Source organism: Erpetoichthys calabaricus, chromosome 10 (genome assembly GCF_900747795.2).
Source record: "Erpetoichthys calabaricus chromosome 10, fErpCal1.3, whole genome shotgun sequence".
Lineage (NCBI taxonomy): Eukaryota > Metazoa > Chordata > Cladistia > Polypteriformes > Polypteridae > Erpetoichthys > Erpetoichthys calabaricus.
Window position 1 is genome coordinate 107,183,981 of NC_041403.2, and position 27,707 is coordinate 107,211,687.

The window sequence follows — 27,707 nt, forward strand, 5'->3', positions numbered from 1 at the left end:
GAGTAGCTATGGGGCGGGGGGAGTTGACTTGGGCTGTGCAATAATTGAAGGAAGGCTCCGCTGGGTAGGGGAAAGGACCCAGCAGCAGGAACTAATTCTGCGGGGATTAGGAAACGCGAGTGAAAAGACGGGAGTATTGAAAAAGTCACATAAGTACACGTAACCAACTTTAGTGACTTACCTATCGTCTGAGAGAAAAGGCTTAAACTTAAGAGACTAACTCTACTAAAGCATTGCTGGCATTTTGTATGTGCTGAAGATAAAACGGATACGACAGAAAAAAGAAAAATTGTGAGAGCAAGTCCGAGGCTTCATTTAGCAGTCAGGGGGCTTGCTTCATGAATTATGTCCGCCACCACTGTCGACCCTCAGGTAGGCAAGCAAGCTCTGGTTTTGTTGGATTTCGGGCGCTTCTCCTTCGCAGAGGCCTGCTTGCTGTGCTGCTTGAGAGACAGGATAGAGAAGCTCTTCGCTCTCTACCTCGGCAACGATGATCGAAAACTCCACTGTGCGTGGCTCTGATTTGAATAAGTTTATTGCCCTATCAGTGATGATTGTTTGGAATAGTAGCTGCTTTTTTTTCGGTTGGTTCAATAGTATTTATCCTGAATTCTTTGCTGCTCCCAGTGGAATTGTTTCTTCTTCTAACTGGAAACCCTGAAAGCGAGTTGTTCCTTATTTGAATATATCCCACTCCTTTCCGGTGTTCAGGTTTTGCTGTAATACTAGCATGAACTGTTTGTTTAATTTTAATTGTTTTTTTCTAACGAGCGCGGTGGTAGATATGAATTATATAATTTTGTTTATTTTCCCCTTTTTTCCATGTTGATTGACCAAATCGCAACGCAGAGGCCAAAAGGACAAGATAAAGGTAACATACATTAAAAAGTCTAATACTGTAACATAGAAGTAACATCGAAATTGATATTACTGTTCTTGCAGTGAGCCATTTAAATAGCAGGCGTGTCGATATTTAAAAAAAATCTGAAAACACTGTGTAAGCGGCAGTAATTCTGTTAATGACAGATTTTTGTTAATTGAATTTATTTTTTTTCACTCCTTTTTTTGTTGGCGCTTGAAATAGTGGTTAATTACCTCTTTTTTGAAAGTCGTCACCTGACTGGGTTTTACTTCCTGTATCTCAGCGCAGGCTGAAAAATCGCTTTCCGATTTGTGAGAGAAAAGATTTGTTTTATATTTTGTGTATGTATGTGTAGAAATCTTTCGCTGCGAATATGGACAATATTGTTGTTGCCCAGTATTTACACGTACCCTTGCATTTGCAATGCGTCTTTACAAATGTGGTGAATCTGATCATTCATATTGTCGAAATGGCATGTAACGTTTACACCTTTTAAAGTAGAGTGGGCGACTTTATTTATTCAGTGCGTGCGTGTCGGTTTATTACATGAAATTATGATAAAGGCCAGGTTACACATGTTACGATGATTGTTTAGTGCTGAAATGCTTTTTATTAATGAAATGTTATTTGCCTAGTTACCAACTCGCGTAGTTTGTTTTCGGTAGTGTTTCGTATATGTTCACGTATAAACTTACTGGTACATATTTAATGCATGAGAGCAAGCCTGATTTAAGCTTTTGATCCTGAATGCAGCTTTCAAAAGTATTCCTACTATTTATCCCTACTATTTGACATCTTGCCTAAAGAAGCCGCCCTTTGTTGCCTCAGAAGCTTGCATATTGTAATATTTTTAGTTAGCCAATAAAAGGTGTCATTTTGCTTGACTTCTCACTACATTCATAATGGCTAACCCGGTACAACAGCATAGTACTACTATTTATGATAGTTTATTACAGGCACGTGGTGCATTTCTTATATAATGTCTTCTCTTGGTACACCATTGCACAGATAGTTATTTAGAAAAAAGTCCCACATTATATCAGCAATAAGAAAGACAACACAACGTTTTATATGTTCTTAATATAATACGTTTTAACAACCTTGTCTTACAAAAAATATTTCAACAACAACAACAACAACAACATTTATTTATATAGCACATTTTCATACAAAAAGTAGCTCAAAGTGCTTTACATAATGAAGAATAAAAGAGAAATAAGAAATAAAATAAGACAACCTTAGTTAACATAAAAAGGAGTAAGGTCCGATGGCCAGGGTGGACAGAAAAAACAAAAAAAAAACTCCAGAAGGCTGGAGAAAAAAAATAAAATCTGTAGGGGTTCCAGGCCACGAGACCGCCCAGTCCCCTTTGGGCATTCTACCTAACATAAATGAAATAGTCCTCTTGTAGTTAGGGTTCTCACGGAGTCACTTGATGCTGATGGTTATACAGACTTCTGGCTTTTAATCCATCCATCATTGTTGGAACATCATGGTGCTTTGGGTAGATGGTGGTGGCACAAGCCACCACCAATAGGACACCGGAAAAGGAAACCGAAGAGAGAGTAGGGGTTAGTACAAATTTTGAATGAATAGTTATTATAATGAATTGGATATACAGAGTGTCAGGATTAAATTACAGTGAAGTTATGAGAAGACCATGTTAAAGTAATGTGTTTTCAGTAGTTTTTTAAAGTGCTCCACTGTATTAGCCTGGCGAATTCCTACTGGCAGGCTATTCCAGATTTTAGGTGCATAACAGCAGAGGGCCGCCTCACCACTTCTTTTAAGTTTTGCTCTTGGAATTCTAAGGAGACACTCAGTTGAGGATCTGAGGTTGCGATTTGGAATATAAGGTGTCAGACATTCCGATATATAAGACGGGGCGAGATTATTTAAAGCTTTATAAACCATAAGCAGAATTTTAAAGTCAATTCTGAATGACACAGGTAACCAGTGTAGTGACATCAAAACTGGAGAAATGTGTTCGGATTTTTCTTTTCCTGGTAAGGATTCTAGCAGCTGCATTCTGCACTAATTGCAAACGATTGATGTCTTTTTTGGGTAGTCTGAGAGGGTGCGTTACAGTAATCTAGCCAACTAAAGACAAAGGCATGAACTAATTTCTCTGCATCTTTCGATGATATAAGAGGTCTAACTTTTGCTATGTTCCTTAGGTGAAAAAATGCTGTCCTAGTGATCTTATTAATATGCGATTTAAAATTCAGATTACAATCAACGGTTACCCCTAAGCTTTTTACCTCCGATTTGACTTTTAATCCTAATGCATCCAGTTTATTTCTAATAGCCTCATTGTATCCATTATTGCCAATCACTAAGATTCGGTTTTTTCTTTATTTAATTTGAGAAAGTTACTATTCATCCATTCTGAGATACAGGTTAGACATTGTGTTAGCGAATCAAGAGATTTGGGGTCATCAGGTGCTATTGATAAATACAGCTGTGTGTCATCAGCATAGCCTGTGGTAGCTCACGTTATGTCCCGAGATAATCTGACCTAATGGAAGCATGTAGATTGAGAAGAGCAGTGGACCCAGGATAGAGCCTTGTGGAACACCATATAGAATATCATGTGTCTTTGAGTTATAATTACCACAACTAACAAAGAATTTTCTCCCTGCCAGGTAGGATTCAAACCAATTTAAGACACTGCCAGAGAGGCCCACCCATTGACTAAGGCGATTCTTAAGAATATTATGATCAATGGTGTCAAATGCGGCACTCAGATCTAAGAGGATGAGAACAGATAAATGCCCTCTGTCTGCATTTACCCGCAAGTCATTTACTACTTTAACGAGTGCAGTTTCTGTGCTGTGATTTGTTCTAAAACCTGACTGAAATTTATCAAGAATAGCATGTTTATTGAGGTGCTCATTTAACTGCATAATGACTGCCTTCTCTAGAATTTTACTTAAGAAAGGCAGGTTAGAGATGGGTCTATAATTTTCAATTTCGGCTGTGTTTTGTTCAAATTATTTAGCAAACTGCGTCAGTTATCATTACAATAAAATAATACCTTACGTTTTGACAAATACAACACTTCCTGCCGTAGAAATGAAAACCAAATTATTAAGGGCCTCGGGTATTCTGCACGGTTTTTTTTCTCATTTCTTCCTCCTGGAAGTTGTACAGGACCATTGACTGTTGCTGCAGCAGATTCAGGGAGAGCTTCTGTCCACAGGTCTTATGATTGGTGTTCAGTCAATCATAAGAACAAATATTTTAACATAAACATTGTGTATGCATCGGCTCTTGATTGCAGGTACCCTGCACAAATTAAGTAATTCCTGCAAATTTTAGTTTTTAATGCAAAAATGTTCCTCACACTTTTTGGTTGTTGCAAAAATATTCAATGTCTTTATAATTAATCTTTTGTACTAGGGTGTTGTACCGTGTTAGCCATTATGAATGTAGTGAAAAGTCAAGCAAAATGACACCTTTTATTGGCTAACTAAAAAGAAAGGGTCTGAGTTGCTTCGAAAGCTTGCATATTGTAATCTTTTTAGTTAGCAAATAAGAGGTGTCATTTTCCTTGATTTTTTTCACTAATTACTCTTTTAAAATTGTGCCTAATTTTATACTTACAGATTAATATATCATTTCCGTTGTATGCAGTTTGTTAAACTAAGAGTGAAAGAGAAGGTCTACAGGACGGTAGTGAGACCAGCTATGTTATATGGGTTAGAGACGGTGGCATTGACCAGAAAGCAGGAGACAGAGCTGGAGGTAGCAGAGTTAAAGATGCTGAGATTTGCACAGGGTGTGACAAGGATGGATAGGATTAGAAATGAGTACATTAGAGGGTCAGTTCAAGTTGGATGGTTGGGAGACAAGGTCAGAGAGGCGAGATTGTGTTGGTTTGGACATGTGCAGAGGAGAGATGCTGAGTATATTGGGAGAAGGATGCTAAGGATAGAGCTGCCAGGGAAGAGGAAGGCCTAAGCAAAGGTTTATGGATGTGGTGAGAGAGGACATGCAGGTGATGGGTGTAACAGAACAAGATGCAGAGGACAAAGATATGGAAGATGATGATCCGTTGTGGCAACCCCTAACGGGAGCAGCTGAAAGAAGAAGAATGTGCCTATTATATTAGCTACTAGTTGCAGTTGCTCTTGACTGGAGCTTGGGTCTGCAGGTTTCGACTGTGCAGTAGGAGTTGAAGACAGGGCCCAGTGTGCTTTCTATAAATTGTGCTTTAGAAGAAACTTGACTAGCCTTTATTAAACTGAAGGATAAAAATATGAATGTGAATCGCTTTGACTAGAAAGCCATTTGTTATATTAGTAACAGTTCTTTAGAAATGTTTGGTGACCACTTTATACAGTAGATTTCAGTTCTAGTGATGGTGAATACCATGGTGATGACTTTGCTCATATGGTTAAAACCGTGCCATTTCTGAATTTGGGCAGAAACGTCACATACACTACCAGGTCCGCAGATAAAAAAAAGATTGTGAGCCACTAGCTGAAACCCTAGACCGTGGTTAGTCTAAACATGCCTTTTTTATTTTTTGGTAAGATTTAAGGTAAGCCCATATCTCACACCTTTTGCTTTTGCTTCACCATAACCTATCATCTGTGGGAGAGGAGTGAAAGCTTTAGACCTGTCAAAAATTTAAATCTCTGGTTTTTGACAGACTTTTATGTTTTAGGGACCCCAATACTGAAAACATTGATATCTCGATGATGAGTGTGTATCTGACTGTGTGCATGTGTTTGTGTCTGTGTGTCAGTTTCTTGAGGATGGTCTAGAGCTAAAACGGCGGGACGGAAAAATACCAAACTCAAAACTTAAGCCTATTACGAGATGAAGATGTGCCGAGTCAAATTGTGCAAGAGAAAGTGGCACTCTAGAGAAACCCTCAAATACTGTAATTCTGCAATTAGTTATGAATTCTTCTTGTCAATTGCTATTGTAAGGACGTATTTTATGATCAGAAAGATCAGCATCAGAGCGGTAAATAATTACTGAGATGTTATAGTAAAGTTTGGGTAACTTGGTTCCTAGGGCACAAAGCCTATGCATGCTCACATACAAATTTTTTGTAATTAACAGCTTAATAAGTTTCAGTTCAGTATAATATCACATGTCCATTTTTATTTGTGTGTGTGTAGTGGCATTTTGATGGGCAGATTTAATTAGGGACTTTTGTGTTTACTGTACCTGGGGGGCATGCACCAATATTATGTGGCACACACTGAAAGCAAATTCCAGGCTTTTCATGAGCTGTGATGTCATGATGAGCTTCTGGCCTTTGCCACTCGGTGTATACAATTCAGAAGGCTTAGGCCTAGATGTACTGGTCAACCAAATGATCGTTTGAAATGCCTAGTGGTCTGCAGACCATGATTGAAAAATGTTCTAGCATACATATGAGGTATTTGTATTTTGTTACCTGTTGCTTTGCATAGTAGTGAGAAATCTCTTTTGAAAATAAAATTTGGCAGTGATGAGATACAAACATCATGCAATTACTGAATTGGCACTATGTCCACTATACTAATCAACAGGTAAAGTTTATTCTTCAATACTCTGTTTGATTAAAAAAATGAAATTAAAAATACAATTAAATAAATATGATTGTTGCTGCATTAAGGCTAGACATGGGAACCCATTTCTCATGCATGTTACTAAAAAATGTGCTCACAGGCCTGCTCAAGGATAACTTTAAGGAAAATTGACAGTAGATATACCTGTAGCAAAGGCAGCCATGTAACTTTGATAAGAACAACAATTTCGGCAGAAAAGAGAGACATTCTCTAGGGTAACGCAATTCACCTTTATTTTCTCTTCTGGTGTTTTAACCATTTATGGTTATCTAGAAAAAATGTGTTATGTTCCCTGGCAAACTATTAATTGTCCTTGTCATCAAACGCACTTAGTTCAATTCAGAGGAGCAGGGAGTAAGAGCCTATCCTGGCAGCACTGGGCACAATGCAGGGAAAGGGCAGTATGTTATGGATTGGGGGGGGGCGGGGGGGGATTTTAGTTTATTTTACATTCTGTAGATTGGCTAAATGTGAGTGGAAATCAAAATGAAAAATTTAAAGGTAATGTAGCAGAAATAACATTATTTGAAAGACTGGATTATCACTTTATTATTTACTCAAAATTTTAAATACTACTGTATATAACAGAGGGAAGTCAAACTGTTGGTTTTTGACCCCCACTACCCCTCATTGTGATAGGAAAGTCTGAAATCCCACTTTGTGTTAATTTTAATAGGGGATTCCCCTCTATTTCAAAAATGAATTTCAAACCCTGTGTATGTCTAATATGTAATTGTCAAAATCTGCATTAGTGTTTATTTCAGGGAGGACCCAAAATTCCTGTAATTGTTAAAAATAAGAAAAAAACCTTCTATTTTAGTCATCGTTAAATGTCACCCCTTGAGATGCTATACATCTGTCCCAGCGCTTTTTCCCTTCTAGGGTACAGTTCCTCTACTCCTCTTTTGTTATCATGTCATGTGCTTCCTGTGATTTTCTTTCCACAGTTACAAATCATCATCCAGTCAGTCTGAATTTTAATATTCGGTGGGGAAAAAGTCACACAAGGAATGAGATTTGGAGAATTCAAGTAGTAGAATTCAAAGTAATAACCATATCATTTTTGGTCAAAAACACTGACATCGCAGTGTGTGCAGGTATACTATTTTGGTGTAGCAGTGGGTGCGGGAGCGCTATCATGATGCAAAATGTGGTTTTGCATGCAGCACTGTTTTTGGGAATGTTCAAAATGAACATGTGTTGGTGTCCTTGCAGCTCCTTGAAAAAATGTTGTATGCCTTTTCAAAAGTGATTGATGAAAAGCACTTGTCCCATGTATACCTGCATGCCTTTGATTTGTCATCATAAAGCAAATGTGAAAAGAGAGAAACTATTGCCTTTACTGCAAACATATTCTAAAATGATCTGGACACATTTGCTCAGAAAGAGTGGGCAAAGCTACCTGTTGAGGTATAGAAGTCTCATTGGCAGCTATAGGAATTATTTGTTTGCAGTGATTTTCTCAAAAGGTCATGCGACAAAATATTAGTTTAAAGGTCCCATAAGTTTTGTCCATTCAATTTTCATTTGTGCAATAATCTGAATCAAAATACTGAAGAAAGTTGTGTGTTTTTGTTAAATACAGAATATGCAGTGATGACTGCCAATTACATTTCAGCTTTTCAAGTTTCACAGACAGTTATGGGTTCTTTTTTGTAGAAAGGTACCAACAAATTTATTGAAATAAAAATCTACACCGTTGGCCCAATCTCTGCCAAAATATGCACATCTTCCTTATTTGATTATGGGGAAAACGGTAGACTGTCGCAACTGAGACTTTTACCCTGGTGGTTCCAAACACCCCCACCCTTTGTTGAAAAAATTGACAGGCAGTGACACCAGTCAAATGAAATTGCAAGACAGACTGACGCCAGACTACGAGACAAATGGATGACAGCTTAAAATGCTTACCCATACAATGCTGGGTGCTGTTTTCTAGAATAGAATATGTATGAACGCCTGCAAATGTATGTGTGTGCATTACCTTTTGTTGGTGTTGTATTATTGTCATTTGTTCTAAAAAGACACATACTGTACATGTAGGAGTATCATTGACCTGTGAACGCATGGCTTAAGCTTGTTGGAAAATCCAAAGACTAAAGAAAGAGATTCTGCTTTCTGTCCAGCACAGCCAAGTTCTGCTCGGGCTGTGTCCCTGGCGCCATCATGAAAACTATACTAGTTTAAATGGGTTCAATGAGCAATGGCTTGGGAATGATTATTGTATTTTTTTTCTGAAAGTACCAAGAGGGGAGTGTCATATAAAATTCACCTGCAGATAGATAATGTGTGTAATCAGCCTCTAAATGCACATCTCATAGCCTTACATTGACTCTCTTCTCAAATTAAAAATGAGACCGCAAACCACCCATTTGAAAATAAAAATGTTACTATTTTTTACATTTGGACAAAAAGTTGTCAGTTGTATCAATGGTAATAGTAGCTGTTTAATACAAAAATGTTGTTCTTGGAGTTTTTGTACAGTTCTGAGATGACAAAAAGAAAAATCCTCCAGTGTTGCCTAGCAACATCTAGATATATGCAAAGTTGATTGGAGAGTTTTGAAATGATCCATTTAATTTTGAGTAAATTTCAAATATATTAAAATTATGGATGTGATTTTTCCAGTATTCTTTAATTTTGTACTGTAGTTTATCATCTTGCTTTGAAAAGTAATTTAAGTAAATTTTTTTTTGGTATACTTCATAGATGATATTTCTTTGCATCAAATTTCTGGGTACAGAATACTGGAAATACAAATTGTAGCATTATATTGTGTGTCATTACCACATGACTGAAATGAAACAAAGATAAACAAAAATGTCCATTGTTCTAATGAATGGACTTAATCTAATTGAAAAGCTGTGTCCTTGCAATTTGATATCTGTATAATGAGGTGAAGGTGAATGTTGTTGGCGCACAACATAGTCGATGTTGGCTGGCACCACATGTTAGGGTGAGGCAGGCTCCCAGATGAGTATGGGTTTTTGCAGCATTCTTCCATATATACGCCAAAACATCCAATGACCGGTTTTCAAATCAATCGGGAGTGCCAAAGCAACATTTATTTCTCTAACTTTTTCATAAACAGAATGGAGCTCAAAGTGCTTTACAAGATGTCAAACAAATAGATATAAGAAAAGGAAAATAAATAAAAATAGACAAGAATAATAAGTAATAAAAAAAAAAAAAATCAATACAAGGTTATGTAACATTGATAGTACAAAAGTAGACTACCAATGTATAATATTGTACTCTTTTCACTATAGATGAGTGTGATGATGTCAGGTTGCCAGGAGAACAGGGGAGGGAAAAAAAAATTTCAGTTAAGCTGGAGAGAAACAACATCTGTAGGGTTTCCAAGGCCAAAAGATTGCCTATCCCCCTCTGGTCATTCCTCATTGTTTCCAGGCTTTGTCATAGAGGATTCCAAAGTAGTGGAACTCATATAAAGGTGGGGCACCTATCGTCATGTGAGCATCACAGGTGGCTGTACGGTGCCTCAATCAGGTGGTTCAGAAAGGTAGACATTTAGCAATGATTGCAGATCCCTTAAGAATAGAGTAATAACTATGTAATAGTCTATTACGAGCTGCTGCCTCGCTTATCTCAATTGGTAAATTATTCCAAATTTTTGGTGCATATCCGCAAAAGGCCACTTCACCACTACTTTTATGCTTAGCTTTTGGGATATCAAGCAACCCAATATTTGACCTAAGATTATGATTTGAAATGTAGGGGTACAAGCACTCCAAAATACCTGTATAGGAAGGAAGAAGATATTTAAGGCTTTTTATATACTAAATAGAAGTATTTCAAAATCAATTCTGAATGACACAGGTAACCATTGGAAAAATACTAAAACTAGAAAGATGTGCTAAGAAGAAGAAGAAGAAAAAGCAAAAAAAACCTTGTAGGGAGGGGAAAAAAAGGAAGAAATCTTGGGAAGGGCATTTTTCTCCTTCCAGGTAGGTTGGGCATGCAATGGGTAAATACAACACACAAAACAGAATATAAGTAGTCCTCTTTGCAGAGCTAGATAGCCAGTCTATCTTAGCCACCACAGAAATACAGTAGAATTTTACAAAATATAGTACTCCTCACCAAGTGCAAGTACAGAGCGCAATGACCACTCTGAAGGCAAAATTCAAGAATAGGCCATTTGGGACAGGGTCAAAGAAACAAGTTGGCAGTTTTAGTTGTGAAATTATTCAATGGAGTTTGAGTAGAACTGTATGAGTAGAAGAATTTTGTTTGTTTAAAAGAGCAACAGGATCAACTTTTTTGAGGAATTCACTACATATAATATTGCTTATTTTGTGTTTATTCATTAGATGTGTTCAGGAATCATTCTCTTAAATGAACTGGAATTAGAAGATGATCAATGGTTGAGAATAAAACTTTTTTTTTTTTTTTTTAGCTGAATGGTCTGTTGTCAAAATTGTTCCATTGTTGTAATATTTGTGATATGTACATTACACAGTTGCTTTCAGACCTTACTAATATTGACTGTTTAGAACCATGATGACCTATTCTCTTCCTTCCCTTCATAAAAAGTTCTTTTCAAACACAACTGTTCTGCTTTTTAAAAACCTAATTTTTTTTTACCACTTATGCTTCACTACTCACAAGTATTTTTCTGTGGGACTTTCTCAAGACCCCTGATTCTTCCAGTTCTTCAGGTACTTAGCCATGTGGTTTGGAAGTGTTCCTATGTCTCTAGCCTTCAGTTTTTGTCACGAAGGAAGGGGTTGGTTGGGCTTTGTGAGTTTGTCATCCATTTTTTCCCTCTGTTAATCCTTTTTTGCTTTTTTCTTTTTCTGCATTTGTCATCTTTATCTTTTTAATGTTAGCAGAAGCTTTTTTTTTTCTTCTCTCTCTTGGAAATCTCTTTTAATATTCTCTACTAATTCCTGGAAATCTTTACTTTTTCAATTTAATTTTTCTTGGAACTGTCAACGGCATACATGGTCAGTGTTTCTGGTCCCTTTCTTACAAAGTTGCAATGCACAGTGTGTCTAGTTCTGGTCATGATTAGCTCACTGTATCCCCATTCCTCCAGGTGATCTCTTTTCTGCTTTTTGAGCTGGGGGTGAATCTTACAATATTTGAATATTAGTTGTCACTGTATTTTTGTTTATATTTGGACAATTTTTAAAAGTTGATAACAAAACAGTGGCACAATTAATTTGGGATTTGATGTAAAGGAACACTCCCTAAAAGTTTTTAATTTATTACTTCATGTAGTTTGTAGTGATGGCTGAGGGGGAAAATAAAATAAATCCTGTTTTCATGCAGAATGGAAAGAAAAAAAGTTTGATATAATAGAAGCCAATGGTGAGCAATGTTTCACAGCAGCAAATGATGTGGAAAAATGTCCATGGTGTTGCATAATCCATGTGTGTTGTTTTTTTATTTTATTTTTTTTTCTTTATCATCCAATTACTCAAACCTGAAAAATGCGTGCTTATTAAATTGTCTGAGGCTTTAACCTTCCTGATTGGATGATGATTCCGGAATAATACTTTTGTATATTAAGATATTTTAACAAAAAAGCATGCATTTTACACGATTTGAGTAAGCAACTAGATTATTCACATGGGAAATATACAACAGAAGCAAAGTATGGTGTCCCCGTGCCCCCCTATTTTCCTATGGATGTTTTTCACTTTGTTTGCTGTTATATATCATTGGTCACTATTAGCTTTTACTGTATCTTAGATTTTTTACTCTCCATGCTGCATAGAAAGATTAGATTATAGTGATAGTCAAGAGAAATTTTTAAACTACATTGGGTAAGTAGCTATACCCAAAAATATTTTAATATGTATTCTAGGGTTGTAGCTATATATTAAGTGAGTATTTTACTGATTTCCCCCCCCCCCATTGATTAATTGTTTAAGAAATACCTTTGCTTTATTAAAGAGCAACAGTAAATTTTACAAAGGAGAAAATATGAGTTTGTTAAAATAAACCACTCATTGGTTTCTTTTTAGAAAAATCTACTTTTTATTTGCTTAAATTGCATACAATAATTCTGTCAAATCTAAACCCATTTAGTGCATTTTAAGTGCTGTATTATGTGCTGGGTTTTAAAGAAAACATTGTCTGAATCTCAAAAACAAATAATAAGTACTTAAAATTATTTTAAAAAAAGATATACATACAACCTAAAACTAAGGCATAAATTAATAAAGGCAATTATAATGTATTAAGTTCTGCAACGTAACGTTCAGAACCATAAGTTTCAACTAAACTACAGGTCAGCCATAATGTAAACGTTTATTTGAAAGGCTTTGTGGAATTTGTACTTTGGGGGTTTGGGGAGTGGGGTAAGAGTTCTGAGTTCTGGCAGGATAGTCTCCCCTGTATGAGGCAGGTATCGGGGTGTGTGTGTGTGTGCTCGTGTGCAAGCCTTTAAAGGAGCATGTGGTGATTGCAATGAAGAGAAGTGAGCATTTCAACCTTCTTTACCACCCTTAATCTCAACTAGCAATCATGTTGATTTATGTTAAATGTTAACTTTACCTAGTGTCTGGTTCACTCGGCGACTGGATGCTTTTTGCTAAGATGCTGAAGGGTTAGGCTAGTTCAATTTTACAATAGAAACACAGTACAGGAATGATCCCTAACTTTGAACACTTTGTCATTTTCTCTTACCTTTGCTTTGCCCCATGACTATTTTCTCATTTTACAATCTGCGTCATCAAATTGCATCGTCTTACCGACACATATCCATAGTTATACTTGCTGTGTGAAGTCCATGATTGACCAAAGCACATCTATACTTGTTGCGGCTCATTTGATAGTCTCCTAGTCAGTAAGTGACAATGCTTTGTCAATGGGGCATAGCTCATAATGCCACAGCAGTAGATAGGAGACTCTGCTGGTGTAAACACAGCTGTACCTGCTATTACTGACATTAAGAAGATGAAAAGGTGAAGTGGCAGACCTATTAACCGAAAGTGGTGAAGGATGGGCAAGTGTAATATTCTTGTGAGTGGGGGATGCACATGATTAGCATACAGTGGAACCTCGGTTAACGACCATAATTCGTTCCAAAACTCTGGTCGTAAACCGATTTGGTCATGAACCAAAGCAATTCCCCCCCCCCCAATAGGATTGTATGTAAATACAATTAATCCATTCCAGACCATACAAACTGTATGTAAATATATATTTTTTTAAGTCTTTAAGCACAAATATAGTTCATCAAACCATAGAATGCACAGCGTAATAGTAAACTAAATGTAAAAACATTGAATAACACTGAGAAAACCGTGAACAACAGAGAAAACTAACACTGCAATAGTTTGCGCTATAGCGCTACCAACTGCTGGCTAAAAACTTTTTTTTTTTTTGTTTTTTTTTTTAATGAGTTTTAAGCACAGGGGGAAAAAATGAGCATTTGAAAAAAATCCGTAATTTAATAAACCCCCAAAGAAAAGTAACATTGCAACAATGCCGCTACGAACCGATCGCTGTAAACAGAAGTGAAAACAAAATCAAGCCCAGTGCATTCTTTAACTGCCTTCCTACCTTATGCATCCAGCTCTCTCTCACGCTGCCTGTGTGTGCGCCTCTGTCTCTCTCTCCCGGGCTGCCTGTGTGTGTGTGTGTGTGTGTGTGCGCGGCTCTGTCTCGCGGGCTGCCTGTGTGTGTGTGTGCGCGGCTCTGTCTCGCGGGCTGCCTGTGTGTGTGTGCGCGCGCGGCCCTGTCTCGCGGGCTGCCTGTGTGTGTGTGTGTGTGTGTGTGTGTGTGTGTGTGTGTGTGTGTGCGCGCGCGCGCGCGTGTGGCTCTGTCTCATGGGCTGCCTGTGTGTGTGTGTGCATGCGGCTCTGTCTCGCGGGCTGCCTGTGTGTGTGCGCGCGTGGCTCTGTCTCGCAGGCTGCCTGTGTGTGTGCGCGCGACTCTGTCTCGCAGGCTGCCTGTGTGTGTGCGCGCGTGGCTCTGTCTCGCGGGCTGCCTGTGTATGTGTGCGCGCGGCTCTGTCTCACGGGGTGTGTGTGTGTGTGTGTGTGTGTGTGTGTCGCTCTTTCTCTTGCTCGCTGCACAGGAAATGCCCAGGGAGAAACTGAACATGTACAAACCGAAAGGGAAACTGGCTTGTTCATATACTGAGTGTGTGGTCGTGAACCGAGGCAAAAGTTTGGTGAACTTTTTGGTCGTAAACCGATTTGTATGTGTACCCAGACGTTCGTGAACCGAGGTTCCACTGTAATTGCCAAATGTTTTTGCATGTCTTAGTTGTATTTTGATGAGCTGTTGCGTCATATTCAGCCCTTCATTCATCATTCCGGCACCCATTTAACCAGTTTCTCCCTGAAATCTACCATTTTGGATACACGTACACCACAACGCATAGTAGAAAAATGTCTCTAAATCTGAAGTCAGTTTTTCCAGTGTGGCCGTCAAACCCATACATACATACATACGTCAGTATGTGCGTCTCGGGAACTGCAGGTCTGACATTGTGGTCAGCAACACAGGAGTGCTGCAGGGGACTGTGCTTTCTGCTGGAGTATGTGAATTTCCCCTTGGGATTAATAAAGCATCCATCCATCCCTCCCTCCCCAAACTGGATACGTAAAGTTCAGTCATGGCCGAAATTATCGGCAGCCCAGGAATTTTCCTTGAAAATGCACCATTTCTCTCTGAAAATTGTTGCAATTACAAATGTTTTGGTATCCACATGTTTATTTCTTTTATGTGTATTGGAACAACACAAAAAAACGGAGGAAAAAAGCCAAATCTGATTTCACACAAAACTCAAAAACCGGGCTGGACAAAATTATTGGCACCCTCTACTTAATATTTGGTTGCACGCCCTTTGGAAAAAATAACTGAAATCAAGCGCTTCCTATAACCATCAACAAGCTTGTTACACCTCTCAACTGGAATTTCCGACCACTCTTCTTTAGCAGACTGCTCAAGGTTTCTCAGATTTGAAGGGCACCTTCTCCCAACAGCAATTTTGAGATCTCTCCATAAGTGTTTAATCGAATTTAGATCCGGACTCATTGCTGGCCACTTCAGAACTCTCCAGTGCTTTGTCTTCAACCATTTCTGAGTGCTTTTAGAGGTATGTTTGGGGTCATTGTCCTGCTGGAACCCCCATGACCTCTGACGCAGACCCAGCTTTCTGACACTGGGCCCTACATTGCGCCCCAATATCTTTTGATAGTCTTCAGATTTCATGATGCCTTGCACACAGTCAAGGCATCCAGTGCCAGAGGCAGCAAAACATCTTAGAACCTCCACCATGTTTGACTGTAGGTACTGTGTTCTTTTCTTCGTAGGCCTCATTCCGTTTTCTGTAACCAGTAGAATGATGAGCTTTACCACAAAGCTCTACCTTGGTCTCATCTGTCCACAAGACGTTCGCCCAGAAGGATTTTGGCTTCCTCAAGTACATTTTGGCAAACTCCAGTCTGGCTTTTTTATGTTTCTGTGTCAGCAGTGGGGTCCTCCTGGCTCTCCTGCCATATCGTTTCATTTCGTTCAGATGTCGACGGATAGTTTGAGCTGACACTGTTGCACCCTGAGTCTGCAGAACAGCTTGAATATGTTTTGAAGTTGATTGGGGTTGTTTATCCACCATTCAGACTATCCTTCGTTGGAGTCTTTTATCAGTTTTTCTCTTCCATCCAGGGAGATTAGCTACAGTGCCACGTGTTGTGAACTTCTTGATTATGTTGCGCATAGTGGACAAAGGAACATGAAGATCTCTGGAGATGGACTTGTAGCCTTGAGATTGTTTATTTTTCCACAATTTTTGTTCTCAAGTCCTCAGACAATTCTCTGCTCTTCTTTCTGTTCTCCATGCTTAGTGTGGCACACTCAGACACACAACAGAAAGGTTGAGTCAACTTTTCTCCATTTTAACTGGCTTCAGGTATGACTGCTATATTGCCAGCATCTGTTTCTTGCCACAGGTGAGTTCAAACGAGCATCATATGCTTGAAATAAAACGATTTACCCACAATTTTGAAAGGGTGCCAATAATTTTGTCCGGCCCATTTTTGGAGTTCTGTGTGACATGATGTCAGATTTGGCTTTGTTCTCTGTTTTTTTGTGTTGTTCCAATGCATATAAAAGAAATAAACATGTATATACAAAAACATTTGTAATTGCAATAATTTTCTGGGAGAAATGGTGCATTTTCTGGGAAAATTCCAGGGGTGCCGATAATTTCGGCCATGACTGTATATACTAGGCTAATAAACTACCAGGCTTAAGTGCAGTGTGCTACTGTAATAATCATCCATGCAAACCACAGTGAGCTCACTGAGTTGTAGATATTTGGATTAAAAATAGCTTTGATAGTATTATTAGTAATCGAATCACTCCAGTTTTTTGAGGAATCATTGCAACTTTAATGTATTCCTTTTAAAATTATGTCTTTGGTGTTCAGCTTTGTTATAGAATGCCACAGACAAGTTTTTTCCACTAGATGGCATCAGTCTTCTCTTTCTATTATCCATGTTAATATTACCTAGTATTTTACCATGCGGTGGGCTAGCGCCCTGCCCAGGGTTTGTTTCCTGCCTTGCGCCCCGTGTTGGCTGTGATTGGCTCCAGCTGACCCCCGTGACCCTGTAGTTAGGATATAGCGGGTTTGATAATGGATGGATGGATAGTATTTTACCATTAAATTTTTTCTTTTTAACTTTGGTGTGAACTTCATTGTAATAAATCCCTTTTTATTGTCATCAGTGTTGCATGGCTTTTTACAAAAGAAATGACAGTTCATTATAAAGCAGCACATATAAGATCAGGGTAAACAAGAGATTTTGCCGTATTTTATCTTTGCATTTACATTGAAGCAATAAAGAATGACTACAAATAACTTGGCATCTTGTCAGAGTTCTATATCTATCTCTATCTCTCTAGATCTTTGATTTCATGTTGCCCGCTCCTGTCATTCATTCTGTGTTTATTTCAATATTGTTCAAACATCTTGGAAATATACATACATGGTTTTACTATATGAAATTAGCAAGCCAAATTCTTGCATAGCTCTAGATAAAGACGGCTCTAATTTTGTAACCCAAACCCTACCACCCCTTGTAAATTTTAAAGATGTTGAAATTTATAGATTTGCTTCTCTTAAGTGAATTTAGTCTTCTAATTTTATCTTGTGCATAAAGGAATGTACGTTGAAATAAGTGAGTTTTCTGTCAAGTTACTGTATGAAACATGGAATCTCTTCCTACGGCATTGTGTATAATGTGAATGTGCTTTAGTTTATAATTGTACCCTTTTTACCATTTTAGGTTTAAAAGTTTTGGTTAAAATTGATTTTTCCTTTTCTTCAAATCATCTTCTGTCACAATTTTTACATAATTCCTCATATTTCATCTGTTCAGTCTCAGATATTTACATTTTTGTGCAACTGCGTCATTGATGGATTTGTATTTGTTATTTTAGTGCAGAATGGTTCATTACATCAAAAGGACACTATTCATGACAACGATTTTGAGCCATATCTTACTGGTCAATCTAATCAGGTGAGTTATTCCCTTTTTTTTTTTTTTTTTTTTTTTTAAATTTATTTAAAAGAATGCAAATTCATTTCTCCTTGTTACACTAGTGAAAGCTCAGGTAGAATATGAACTGACAGTAATTTCTCCATAGAACCTGGCTATTGCAGTGTTAGATATTTGAAATATTACTGTCTGACGTTAACTTCTTCGTAAGAATTTCAGCAAGATATTTTTTTAACTTGCACTATAGAAGTTGCCATTTGCACCATTAGTTATCTTAAAAGTAAAGGTTTTTTTCTTTTTCTTTTCAGTTTACCATAAAGTTTGTATCTCGTTCATCTTCCATGTAATACTAATTGCCAAGGCAGAAATGTTCACGGAAAAGTACTAGATTAGGAAACAATCGCACAATCTTCCATACCCTCAAAGTCTAATATTTAAAGTATGCCTCAGAAGGCATAACAGTTAAATAGGGTCTGTTCCATGTGAGTGGTGTGCACTTGGACAGTTAAAATTTCTGGCATTTTGGGTTGCTATTAAGTTGTGGCTGGTGGGACATTACCATATTTCAAAGTTGTGTGTGTATGTTGCAATAATTGTATTTTTACATACCCAAGGGTGTGTTATTTTAAATAAATCATATGTTTCCATGTTGTCTGCTCTTTGATTAGTAAAATATGTGATTTGCACATTTCTATGCTGAGGCGAGCAGCATGCAACAGCTGAGTGAATCTGCTTTTATCAGGTGCCCATTAATTGAATGTCACACTCCATGCAGATTTTGCTTTTCGATCTAATTTCATTGCCATGCTGCCACTTGCAGTTTCATATGGGGAGAACCCCCACCCCCTTCGATCGCATTTCACTGTATGTTGCCCTTCATGGTGGGTGCTATGTCATGAGCCTATGATGAAAAAATGTTACAGCTAGTATTTTGTTCACAGTAGAATTCCCTCCCCCCCCCCCCCCCCCATATATATCTCTGTGTGTTTGTGTATATAAGATATTAAAACAAGGGATTAGGTGTTTAATTCACAAACTTTAAGGATATAGACTGAAATGATAGGCATATATTAATGAAAAATAACACAGGTAATTAGAAGAGCACTAACTGGCCACAAGTGAATCATCCGCACCACCAACCCCAACAATGGTGTTGAGGATTTTAATAAATGTATCTGAAGTAACCCTTTAATAGATGCATCTACCCTTCCACTTCTATTGGACCTAAAAGGTGTCCAGCTATTTTGAGTAGCGATCTACTACCAGAAAATTGATAGCATGGACTGACAGCACTATGTTGCACTTTACATATATCACTGGATTTGTCCATATTGAATACTTGCTGTTCTGAAAGGAAATGGTGAATTTATTTGCTATGTGCATAAAATAACGTGCGATCAAAATATAACGATCAGCTGAGAGAAATTGTTATTCAAGGGAGTATTTTCATTCGGACTATTGTAACTTCAGTATTGAAAGAGAATATTTTTAGAAATTTAGAGAAGTAATTTTCAGGCAAGTTTTTTTTTTTCTTGTGAAGTCTGATCAAGACAAGGACATGGTTAAGAAAATTTGAAGTGAACACAAAATTTGTAAAAAATCTACAATCTTTCCGCTTGTATCAACTTTTGTTATCAATTGGCCACATCCTTTTTGATCTTTCTATAAGAATGACTGTCCTTTTTGCAGTAAGCTACACACATAAATTGGAAGAGGCTTTTGCTAAAGGACTGTGAGCCTACCTTTGGAAACAGGAAAAATAAGAGCAATAAGCTACTGTGTAATGTCCGTTAACTAAGCTAGATCCATGAAGGTACATCATGTGTGAAGTAATTATTTGGCATATAGAACTTTTCATATGAATGGTTTTGATTATTAATTCTGTGTTTGTAACATTTTTGTTTGAAGATTTTTTTAAATTATTGAATATGCAGTAATATAGTTCAATGAAGCTTTATCATTGTTTCCAGTACACACGGATTATTTTGCAAATTCTACATGTCTCTTTTAAATGTTTGAGATGAAGTCTTAATGCATTTCAGAGTTCATTTAAAGATGTATACAAGTGAAACACATAAATCACATGCTTTATTTTATTTATGTATTAATTTATTTTTGCGGTCTTTGATATGATGACATGGAAATAGGCAGACTATCCTTTCATTTTATGTAGCATGTCTGGGTGATAAAGGGGAAACTGTTTCCTGAAATTGTAAGGTTTAATTATTTCATGGCAGAAGAAATATGTCCTATAACCTCTAGCAATTTAAACTGTTTTTGCTAAAAATGTTACTCATATTGTTTTTATTTTTCTTAACAGAGCAGTAGCTATCCTTCCATGACTGATCCCTATTTGTCAAGCTATTATGCCCCTTCAATTGGATTCCCTTATTCACTTAGTGAAGCACCCTGGTCTACAGGTGGTGATCCTCCAATACCATACCTGACAACATATGGACAGTTGAGCAATGGAGACCACCATTTTATGCACGATGCAGTTTTTGGCCAGCCTGGTGGACTTGGAAGCAATATATATCAGCACAGGTTTAATTTTTTCCCAGAAAATCCAGCTTTTTCCGCATGGGGAACCAGCGGCTCTCAGGGACAACAAACTCAGAGCTCTGCTTATGGCAGTAATTACACTTATCCGCCAAGTTCCTTGGGTGGTACATTAGTTGATGGACAAACAGGCTTTCATAATGATTCCTTAAATAAAGCACCGGGTATGAACAGCATTGAGCAAGGTATGGTAGGACTTAAGATTGGTGCTGATGTGACAGGTTCTGCTGTGAAAGCAGTAGGCTCTGTTATTAGTAATCCAGGCATAAACAGTGTAGTAACAGGAAATGGTAGTACTACACTTGGCATATCTACAGTAAAGCCTACATCTTGGGCTGCCATTGCCAGTAAACCAGCCAAGCCACAACCAAAAATAAAGACCAAAGCTGGGACATCACTTCCAGGTGGAGCTTTGCCACCACCACCAATAAAACACAACATGGACATAGGTACTTGGGATAACAAAGTGCCAGTAAGTAAAGGGCCTATGCCACAGCATCCTATCCTTTCACCTCACTCAACTGTCCAGCAATTACAACAACAAATGCAAACAGTTTATACCCAGCCTCCACAGCTGATTTCCCTACAACAGGACCAGAGTCAAAGCCAGATTTCACAATCCCAGAATCGCTGGGTTGCTCCTCGAAACAGGAATATGGGCTATGGAAGCACTGGTGGTAGTACTGATAGCAATACTTCTAGCAGTTCTTCATCTGGTAATTCTGGTTCTGGAGGAGATTCCCACCCTGTACTTGAGAAACTACGAGCAGCGCATAGTTATAACCCCAAGGATTTTGACTGGAATATTAAAAATGCTAGAGTGTTTATCATAAAGAGCTACTCTGAGGATGACATTCATCGTTCTATTAAATATTCAATCTGGTGTAGCACTGAGCATGGTAATAAACGCCTGGATAATGCATTTCGTACCATGAACAACAAAGGTCCCGTTTACCTTTTGTTCAGCGTCAATGGCAGTGGACATTTCTGTGGGGTGGCAGAAATGCGTTCCTCTGTGGACTATGGCACAAGTGCAGGAGTCTGGTCACAGGACAAGTGGAAAGGCAAATTTGATGTCAAATGGCTTTTTGTCAAGGACGTTCCCAATAGCCAGCTAAGGCACATTCGCCTAGAGAATAATGATAACAAACCAGTCACTAACTCTCGAGATACCCAAGAGGTGCCCTTGGAGAAAGCAAAACAAGTGCTTAAAATAATTGCAACCTACAAGCATACCACATCAATCTTTGATGACTTTTCACACTATGAAAAAAGGCAGGAGGAGGAAGAGGTAGTTCGTAAGGTAATAACAAATTTTTGTAAAATCGCTCGACCCAAATAACCCCCTCCCTTTTTTATGTTAATTTCTGTTTTACATGAAGTAGTAATTGAAGATTTGAATTTTATGCACATTATGAAGGTACTGATCCTTAACAGCACTTGATGAGCACTTTCAACAAATGTCATCTATAGCTGTGGAATGATTTCATAGGAGAAGCCAGTTTCATCCTTGATTCTTTTTAACTCTTTGGTCCAATTTAAATTGTTTTCAAATGTCAAATGTTTCAAAAAAGTAAGTTCTGCCCAAAACCCCAGTTTTACTGTTAATGATGGATCACCCGAGTTTAGGCCTTCTTGAAATATAATATTCAAGTGCTCTATAGTTAAATATTGTATCTTGCACCTTTTTGTTTTGGGTCCTGTTGTAGGTTATTTTTTATGGTGTTAGTTATGCAGTTTATTGCCAAATTGTATTTGAAACATAATTGAGTTGTAGAAAATTTGTTTTTATAAATATGTATTTTTTGTCATGCTCTAAATTCCTGCATACAATTAAAGGTTTATGTTGGAAGGAACTTCTAGTCTAAGCAAGTTCTGCAAATAAAGTAAGGAATGTCTTAGTTTATGTGAGTTCTTATATCGGCATGACAGTCTGCTTTTATTGTGCTTTTATAAATTGTTTCATCCATTTTGTCATTTGTAACTTTACATTCCTAAACATAAGTAAATAAAATTTAATTTATATGCAATTGTTTCAGTACAGACGGTTAAATTTTAAGTTTCTATTGCAGTAAATCGGTATGAACATGTCAAAATAGTTGGCCATTTCTTTGGAAATTATTCAGCATGTTGAAAATAGTTTCAAATATCCGTATGAAGTAAAGCTTTGTAGATCTCTCTGTTGTTTTTGAAATATTTTACTACTCTTAATGTTGCACTTTTGAACCTTGAAGCCTTGTGTTGGTCAGTATGTAGTCCATTTATTTTGATTTATGTTACTGTTCTTCCCCACTTTTTCATTGTTTTTATAAAATTTAATTAGTTCTTTTATTTGTGCAGTAGCTTGGCTCACCTGACTGTGCATCATTGTTCTATCCTTTTTTCAGTGACCTATTTAGATCAAAAATCTCTTAAGCAATTTAACAAACAAACTGATAAATCATTTACATTACAAAGTGACCATCACTATAAAGCAGCAAAGTTTATATTAAGTAATTATAAGTAAAGATATCATTTTAGATGCTGTTATTCATGGCATGTTGAAATGGAGGAAAGTGAAGTGGTAATTGTTTTAAAATAACCTCTCTAGCTAAATTTGTGTCTTTCTTTGTTTTCTAGGAACAAGAACATCGAAGCAAACCATGCAAGGATATATTAATGAATTGATATATGGTTTACAAGCCTTAATCTGAAGTAACGAAATTTACGATAAAGTTGTTTTATTTTGTTCTTCCTTCCTGTTTTTTAGTGCCGTCATTTAGCATTACTGAAGATTTTTGGCATTCAGTTTCATTGTTAACCTTCTTGCATAGAGAAATTGTTTCATATATCTGTAATTCCTGCTCTTCATGTATAGAAACTGTTTTCTTTTTGATAGAAATGGTCATCCGATGAAACAGAGCAGAATTTGTTAGCTTTCAATATTAGAGTTCTGGTGGGGAGGGTGGGATGATGATGGGAGAGGGCATTATTTCCTGTGGGGTGATTTCTGCTGCTGTGATGCTGAGTGACAATTTCAGATAAAGAATACCTTGTATTTTATTGACCAGATCTAAACAACTTTGTAACCTTTTTCTTTATATTGTTGTAGCATTTATTGTCATAAATTGTTACACTGAAACTATCCTGTACAAGTGTTTTCAATCCAGTCTGAAAAATGTAGCATTTAAAGCTTTTTAAAATTTGTCAGCTTTTTAAGTGTTAGAATGTGCTATGAATTTTTTTTTTTTTTTTTTTCATTAACGCAGTTGTAACCTTTTTTTAATTGTTTTAACTTTTATGTCCTGTTGCACCAGTGTCCCTCTCACACTCTTATACCTGCTGCTAACTTTAGACTACATTTTTCTGACGTCTGTTTTCTTTTTTCATTAGTCAAGGCTGTGCTTTAATGTAGGATCATACACGATGGATGAAGCCTTAAATGTGTAACCTGAAATTAATGTTACTGATCTAAAGGGAAGGGATGACCGCGTTGTTGGTATGTGTTTTGCTTTAAGGAGAATGATATCTGTACATCATTGTGAAATGAGGGAATTATTGATTTATAAAAAGTAATAATGGCTGCTGACTGGATTCCTAAAAGCATGAAACAGTGCTTATGCCCGTTGCTTTAGTGCTGAAAATAATATGCACGTGTTTGTTAGAGGATTTTTTGCTTTGTTAGACAGTTGCTAATTATCTGTGTCTAAAATATTTACACAAGAAACCTCAATTTAAATAAAAGAAAAAAGAAAAAACGTAAATATAAACTCTCATTTAGACTTGTATTTAAACCATTTCATTTATGTCTTAAAATATTGCCTGTAAAGTTAAACCAAACATTGGTTTCTTTTTTTCTTTTTTCCTTTAGGAGAATACATGCCTTAATAAACTTTATCTATTTAAAAGTACAATGGAAGTCTTACTTTTTTGCAAGTACAGTTGCAACACCGTATGCCATAGTGCCTTATGTGTAAGCGAGTGGTGATCAAAACCTAAGAGGGGTGTTCTGATTTCATTTTAAATATTTAAAGATTAGCTGTTGTGTATTTAAAGTATGTGTGATATGTTTGTTTGTAATGTTTGATTCTTGGTTCAAAACCAAATTAGTGTGTTGATTATAAAGTGTTGTGTTGTCACTGAATTTCTGATGCTAGAGAACAGTATGCCTTTTGGGTATCCATTCTAGTCTTGTCAAAGACTCGCTGCAAACGTCCCTCTTGGCAGGATTTCTGTTGAAGATGAAGTCCGTATCTACAGAAGAAAAAACCATGGAGTGAATCACAAGAATCGAAGAGTACCGGTGCATGCGGATACTAAACCCTTGGTGGTGAGTTGGTTGATTTCATTCTTCATAAACAAACAATGGCACGGCTGCCTAGTATGTTAACTTCTAAAATGGAGCACCACCACCACATCCAATGTTCCAAAGAGTATGTTTAGCTAATGGGTTTGAAAAAGAAGAAATGCAGGAGGCATTTGCAACTTGGATACATCACTATGACCTGCAGTCCAAACAACTGAAGTTTCCTGATGCTTGGTGATCTGTAATATCAAAGGAATTCAAGGTCCAAGCTAGTGCTGGCAAAATCGTATGCAGTTTTTTATGATGATATTGAAACTGCACTACATATTGATTAAACTTGGAAGGTGCTCCACGTAACTGTTCACTATTATGTGGATTTGCTTTGGCATTTCAGGCAGACAGTGAAAAATCAGTGAGGAAAGGGTTTAGCCTTGTTCCAATGTGAGTGCTTATTTGGCATGAGTTGTAAAGCCTTTTCTGCAAAACTGGATTTGAGGAGATGCCACATCCACACTGTTCTCTAGATCTGGCTTTGTGTGACTACCACCTGTAGTACTTGAGTTACCCTTTGCCAATCATGAAGACATTAGGTATCGAAGAATGGTTGCACACGCAAGACCAAAGGTTTTGAATGGCATAAAAAGCTTTGTGAGTCTTCTAGTAAATGTTTATTAGTTGTATATTGATTTTACTGGTGTTCCTATTAATGGATGTGGCTCAAAGTTTCTGTCACACTTGGTGTATAGAATTCCTGAATGAATTGTATTTATACATGCATATGTTTTGTGAATGTGTTTTGTCAAGGTACCAGGAAATGTTTTTGATCAAAGTATTGTTTATCTAGTAAGGCCTTTTATACTAATGTCTGCATCTTTTTTTTTTTTTTTTTTTTTTTTTTTTTTTTATAATTTAAACACTGGTATTTAATATTACACCAGAAATGTGTGCCAGTTATTAACGACTTAATAAAATTTCTTATCATTGTTGTAACATACTGTCTATCAGGGACCTGGTATGGACCACAGATGAAACCCTTTTAACATTGTGCTGGACAGGTGCTGGTTGTAAGATGTCCTAATGGTTAATACAGTGGAATAACCAGAAAGTTGTTTCAGGCAAAGGCTTTAAGCCCCTTCTAGTCACCAGTCCAGTGAACTTGGAGTTAGGAGTGGAGGGTAGACTAGAGGAAGATGGGGAAAATTTGAACACGGGGAGATGTGTGGAGGTAACATTTTATAATGCTGGATACCAATCCAAAAAGGTGAAAAATCCAGAGTGGCTATAGATATGTTGCTATCACGTAGCATTTTGTGCCCTTTTCATTAAACCGCCCATACCCTTCAGTGGTTGTTTTTGTCTTAATAAATCCTATTCTTTTGTACACTGGGCCCTCCTTGGCCTTTGTTTGCGTGTAGGGCTAGTCTTTTGTTCATAACACTTTCACAGATGCTACCGGTATGTTCACAGCTTTGAGTTAAGAATGTGCTATAGGATGTTGTGAATTTCAAAAAGTTTCTCGGAAAGCTATTTTTCTCTATGAATTTCTATTGAATAACACATTGGCAACATTCTTATTAATTATACTATAAATTCTAATGTAGCTTTGGTTCCTTTGATGGAGTGCTGATATGCTTAGATTTAATTTGAGGTTCAATTCATTGCAAATTAGGAGCCCTACATAAATGTTATTGCATACTTTGGATCAATAATTCTGCAAAAGTTTTAGTTGTTAGTCCACACTTAAACAAATTTTATTACTATAAATCAGATATAAATCAAAACTTGCAAAATTTTGTATTTGGCAGCTTTACACTTTTATGTATAGGATCATATTAAAATTACAAATCAACAATAAATCTTATAAATTGTTTTCTAGGTAGAGAAATCTGTTAAGCTCAGCTTTGAAGGTGCTCACTCGGCAGGTAAGGTTGGTTGTGCTGTTGACTGCCAAAAATCTATAGGGCTTATGTTATGTGTAGACCTTACTTTCTTTAGAAGTACAGAGAAAAGCCAAGCAAAATGACACATTTTATTGGCTAACTAAAAAGATTACAATATGCAAGCTTTCGAGGCAACTCATGCTCCTTCTTCAGGCAAGATGTAATTGATTACATCTTGCCTGAAGAAGGGGCCTGAGTTGCCTCGAAAGCTTGCATATTGTAATCTTTTTAGTTAGCCAGTAAAAGGTGTCATTTTGCTTGGCTTTTCTCTACATTCATAATGGCTAACACGGTACAACACCCTAGTACTTTAGAAGTACAGTAATTTTTATTTATTTATTTTTTTTTTTACACAAAGGTTGCTTAAGAATTCTTCATTGGTACTTCATCTCTGTTTTCAACTTTAACACTTCAGAATAGAATTGATGTAATCGCTAGTTATGAGTGTCCAGTATTAAAAACACTTTTGGAGAGATTTGGGGCTTTGTGTTTATTAAAAAAAAAAAATCTAAATTCATTCTGCATATATTCACCAGCTTTGTTTATCTTATAATTCTTAGTAAAGCCAGCCTGTCATTGGGTGCTAGATGGGCATACCTGTTTGTATAACAAAATTAGGAATATGCTTGGTACAGTTTGATTCTACATCCCTTAAATGTTTAAACATGTTCTCGTTTTCTTTTAACATGATTGTAGTAACAGTTCAAACTGACATTTTTTTTTATTTTTTTTTATTTGGAATATCATACTCTCTTAATGTTAGCTGTCAAAAAGATTGCTACAGCCTGTTCCACGTGGAAGGTCACAAAAGCAAAAATAAATGCTTGACTGGAATCTGGCATCTGAGTGAAGACCAAAACTTCTAAAGCATTCCTGTGGACAGACAACTCATTCTTGTGCTTAAGTCTCTATAACACTAATTTTAGATGTGGGGAAAAATGTTTTGAATACTTGATTTGATGTTCAACCTGAAATAATTGAATCTATCTCGTAATGTAATCG

General features: G+C 37.0%; 1 protein-coding gene across 2 annotated transcripts; it reads left to right on the forward strand.

The window, feature by feature from the left end:
• The first annotated feature begins 7 nt into the window (after nucleotides 1-7).
• ythdf1 (YTH N6-methyladenosine RNA binding protein F1) lies at nucleotides 8-24,373 on the forward strand. Of its 2 annotated transcripts, XM_028811721.2 has the most exons (5): nucleotides 8-372; nucleotides 850-871; nucleotides 17,863-17,942; nucleotides 20,242-21,783; nucleotides 23,100-24,373. In XM_028811721.2, exons 1-5 carry the CDS (start codon nucleotides 346-348, stop codon nucleotides 23,145-23,147), a joined length of 1,719 nt encoding a protein of 572 aa, XP_028667554.1. In that variant the 5' UTR covers nucleotides 8-345; the 3' UTR covers nucleotides 23,148-24,373. The 2 variants fall into 2 exon arrangements, with proteins under 2 accessions (XP_028667554.1, XP_051788822.1); XM_051932862.1 differs by lacking the exon at nucleotides 850-871.
• The last annotated feature ends 3,334 nt before the right edge of the window (nucleotides 24,374-27,707 follow it).

Coding starts and splice junctions, on each gene's coding strand:
- ythdf1 (XM_028811721.2), top strand. CDS start 346: ATGTCCGCCACCACTGTCGACCCTCAG. Junction 373..849: donor CCACCACTGTCGACCCTCAG/GTAGGCAAGCAA, acceptor ATCGCAACGCAG/AGGCCAAAAGGACAAGATAA. Junction 872..17,862: donor GCCAAAAGGACAAGATAAAG/GTAACATACATT, acceptor TTGTTATTTTAG/TGCAGAATGGTTCATTACAT.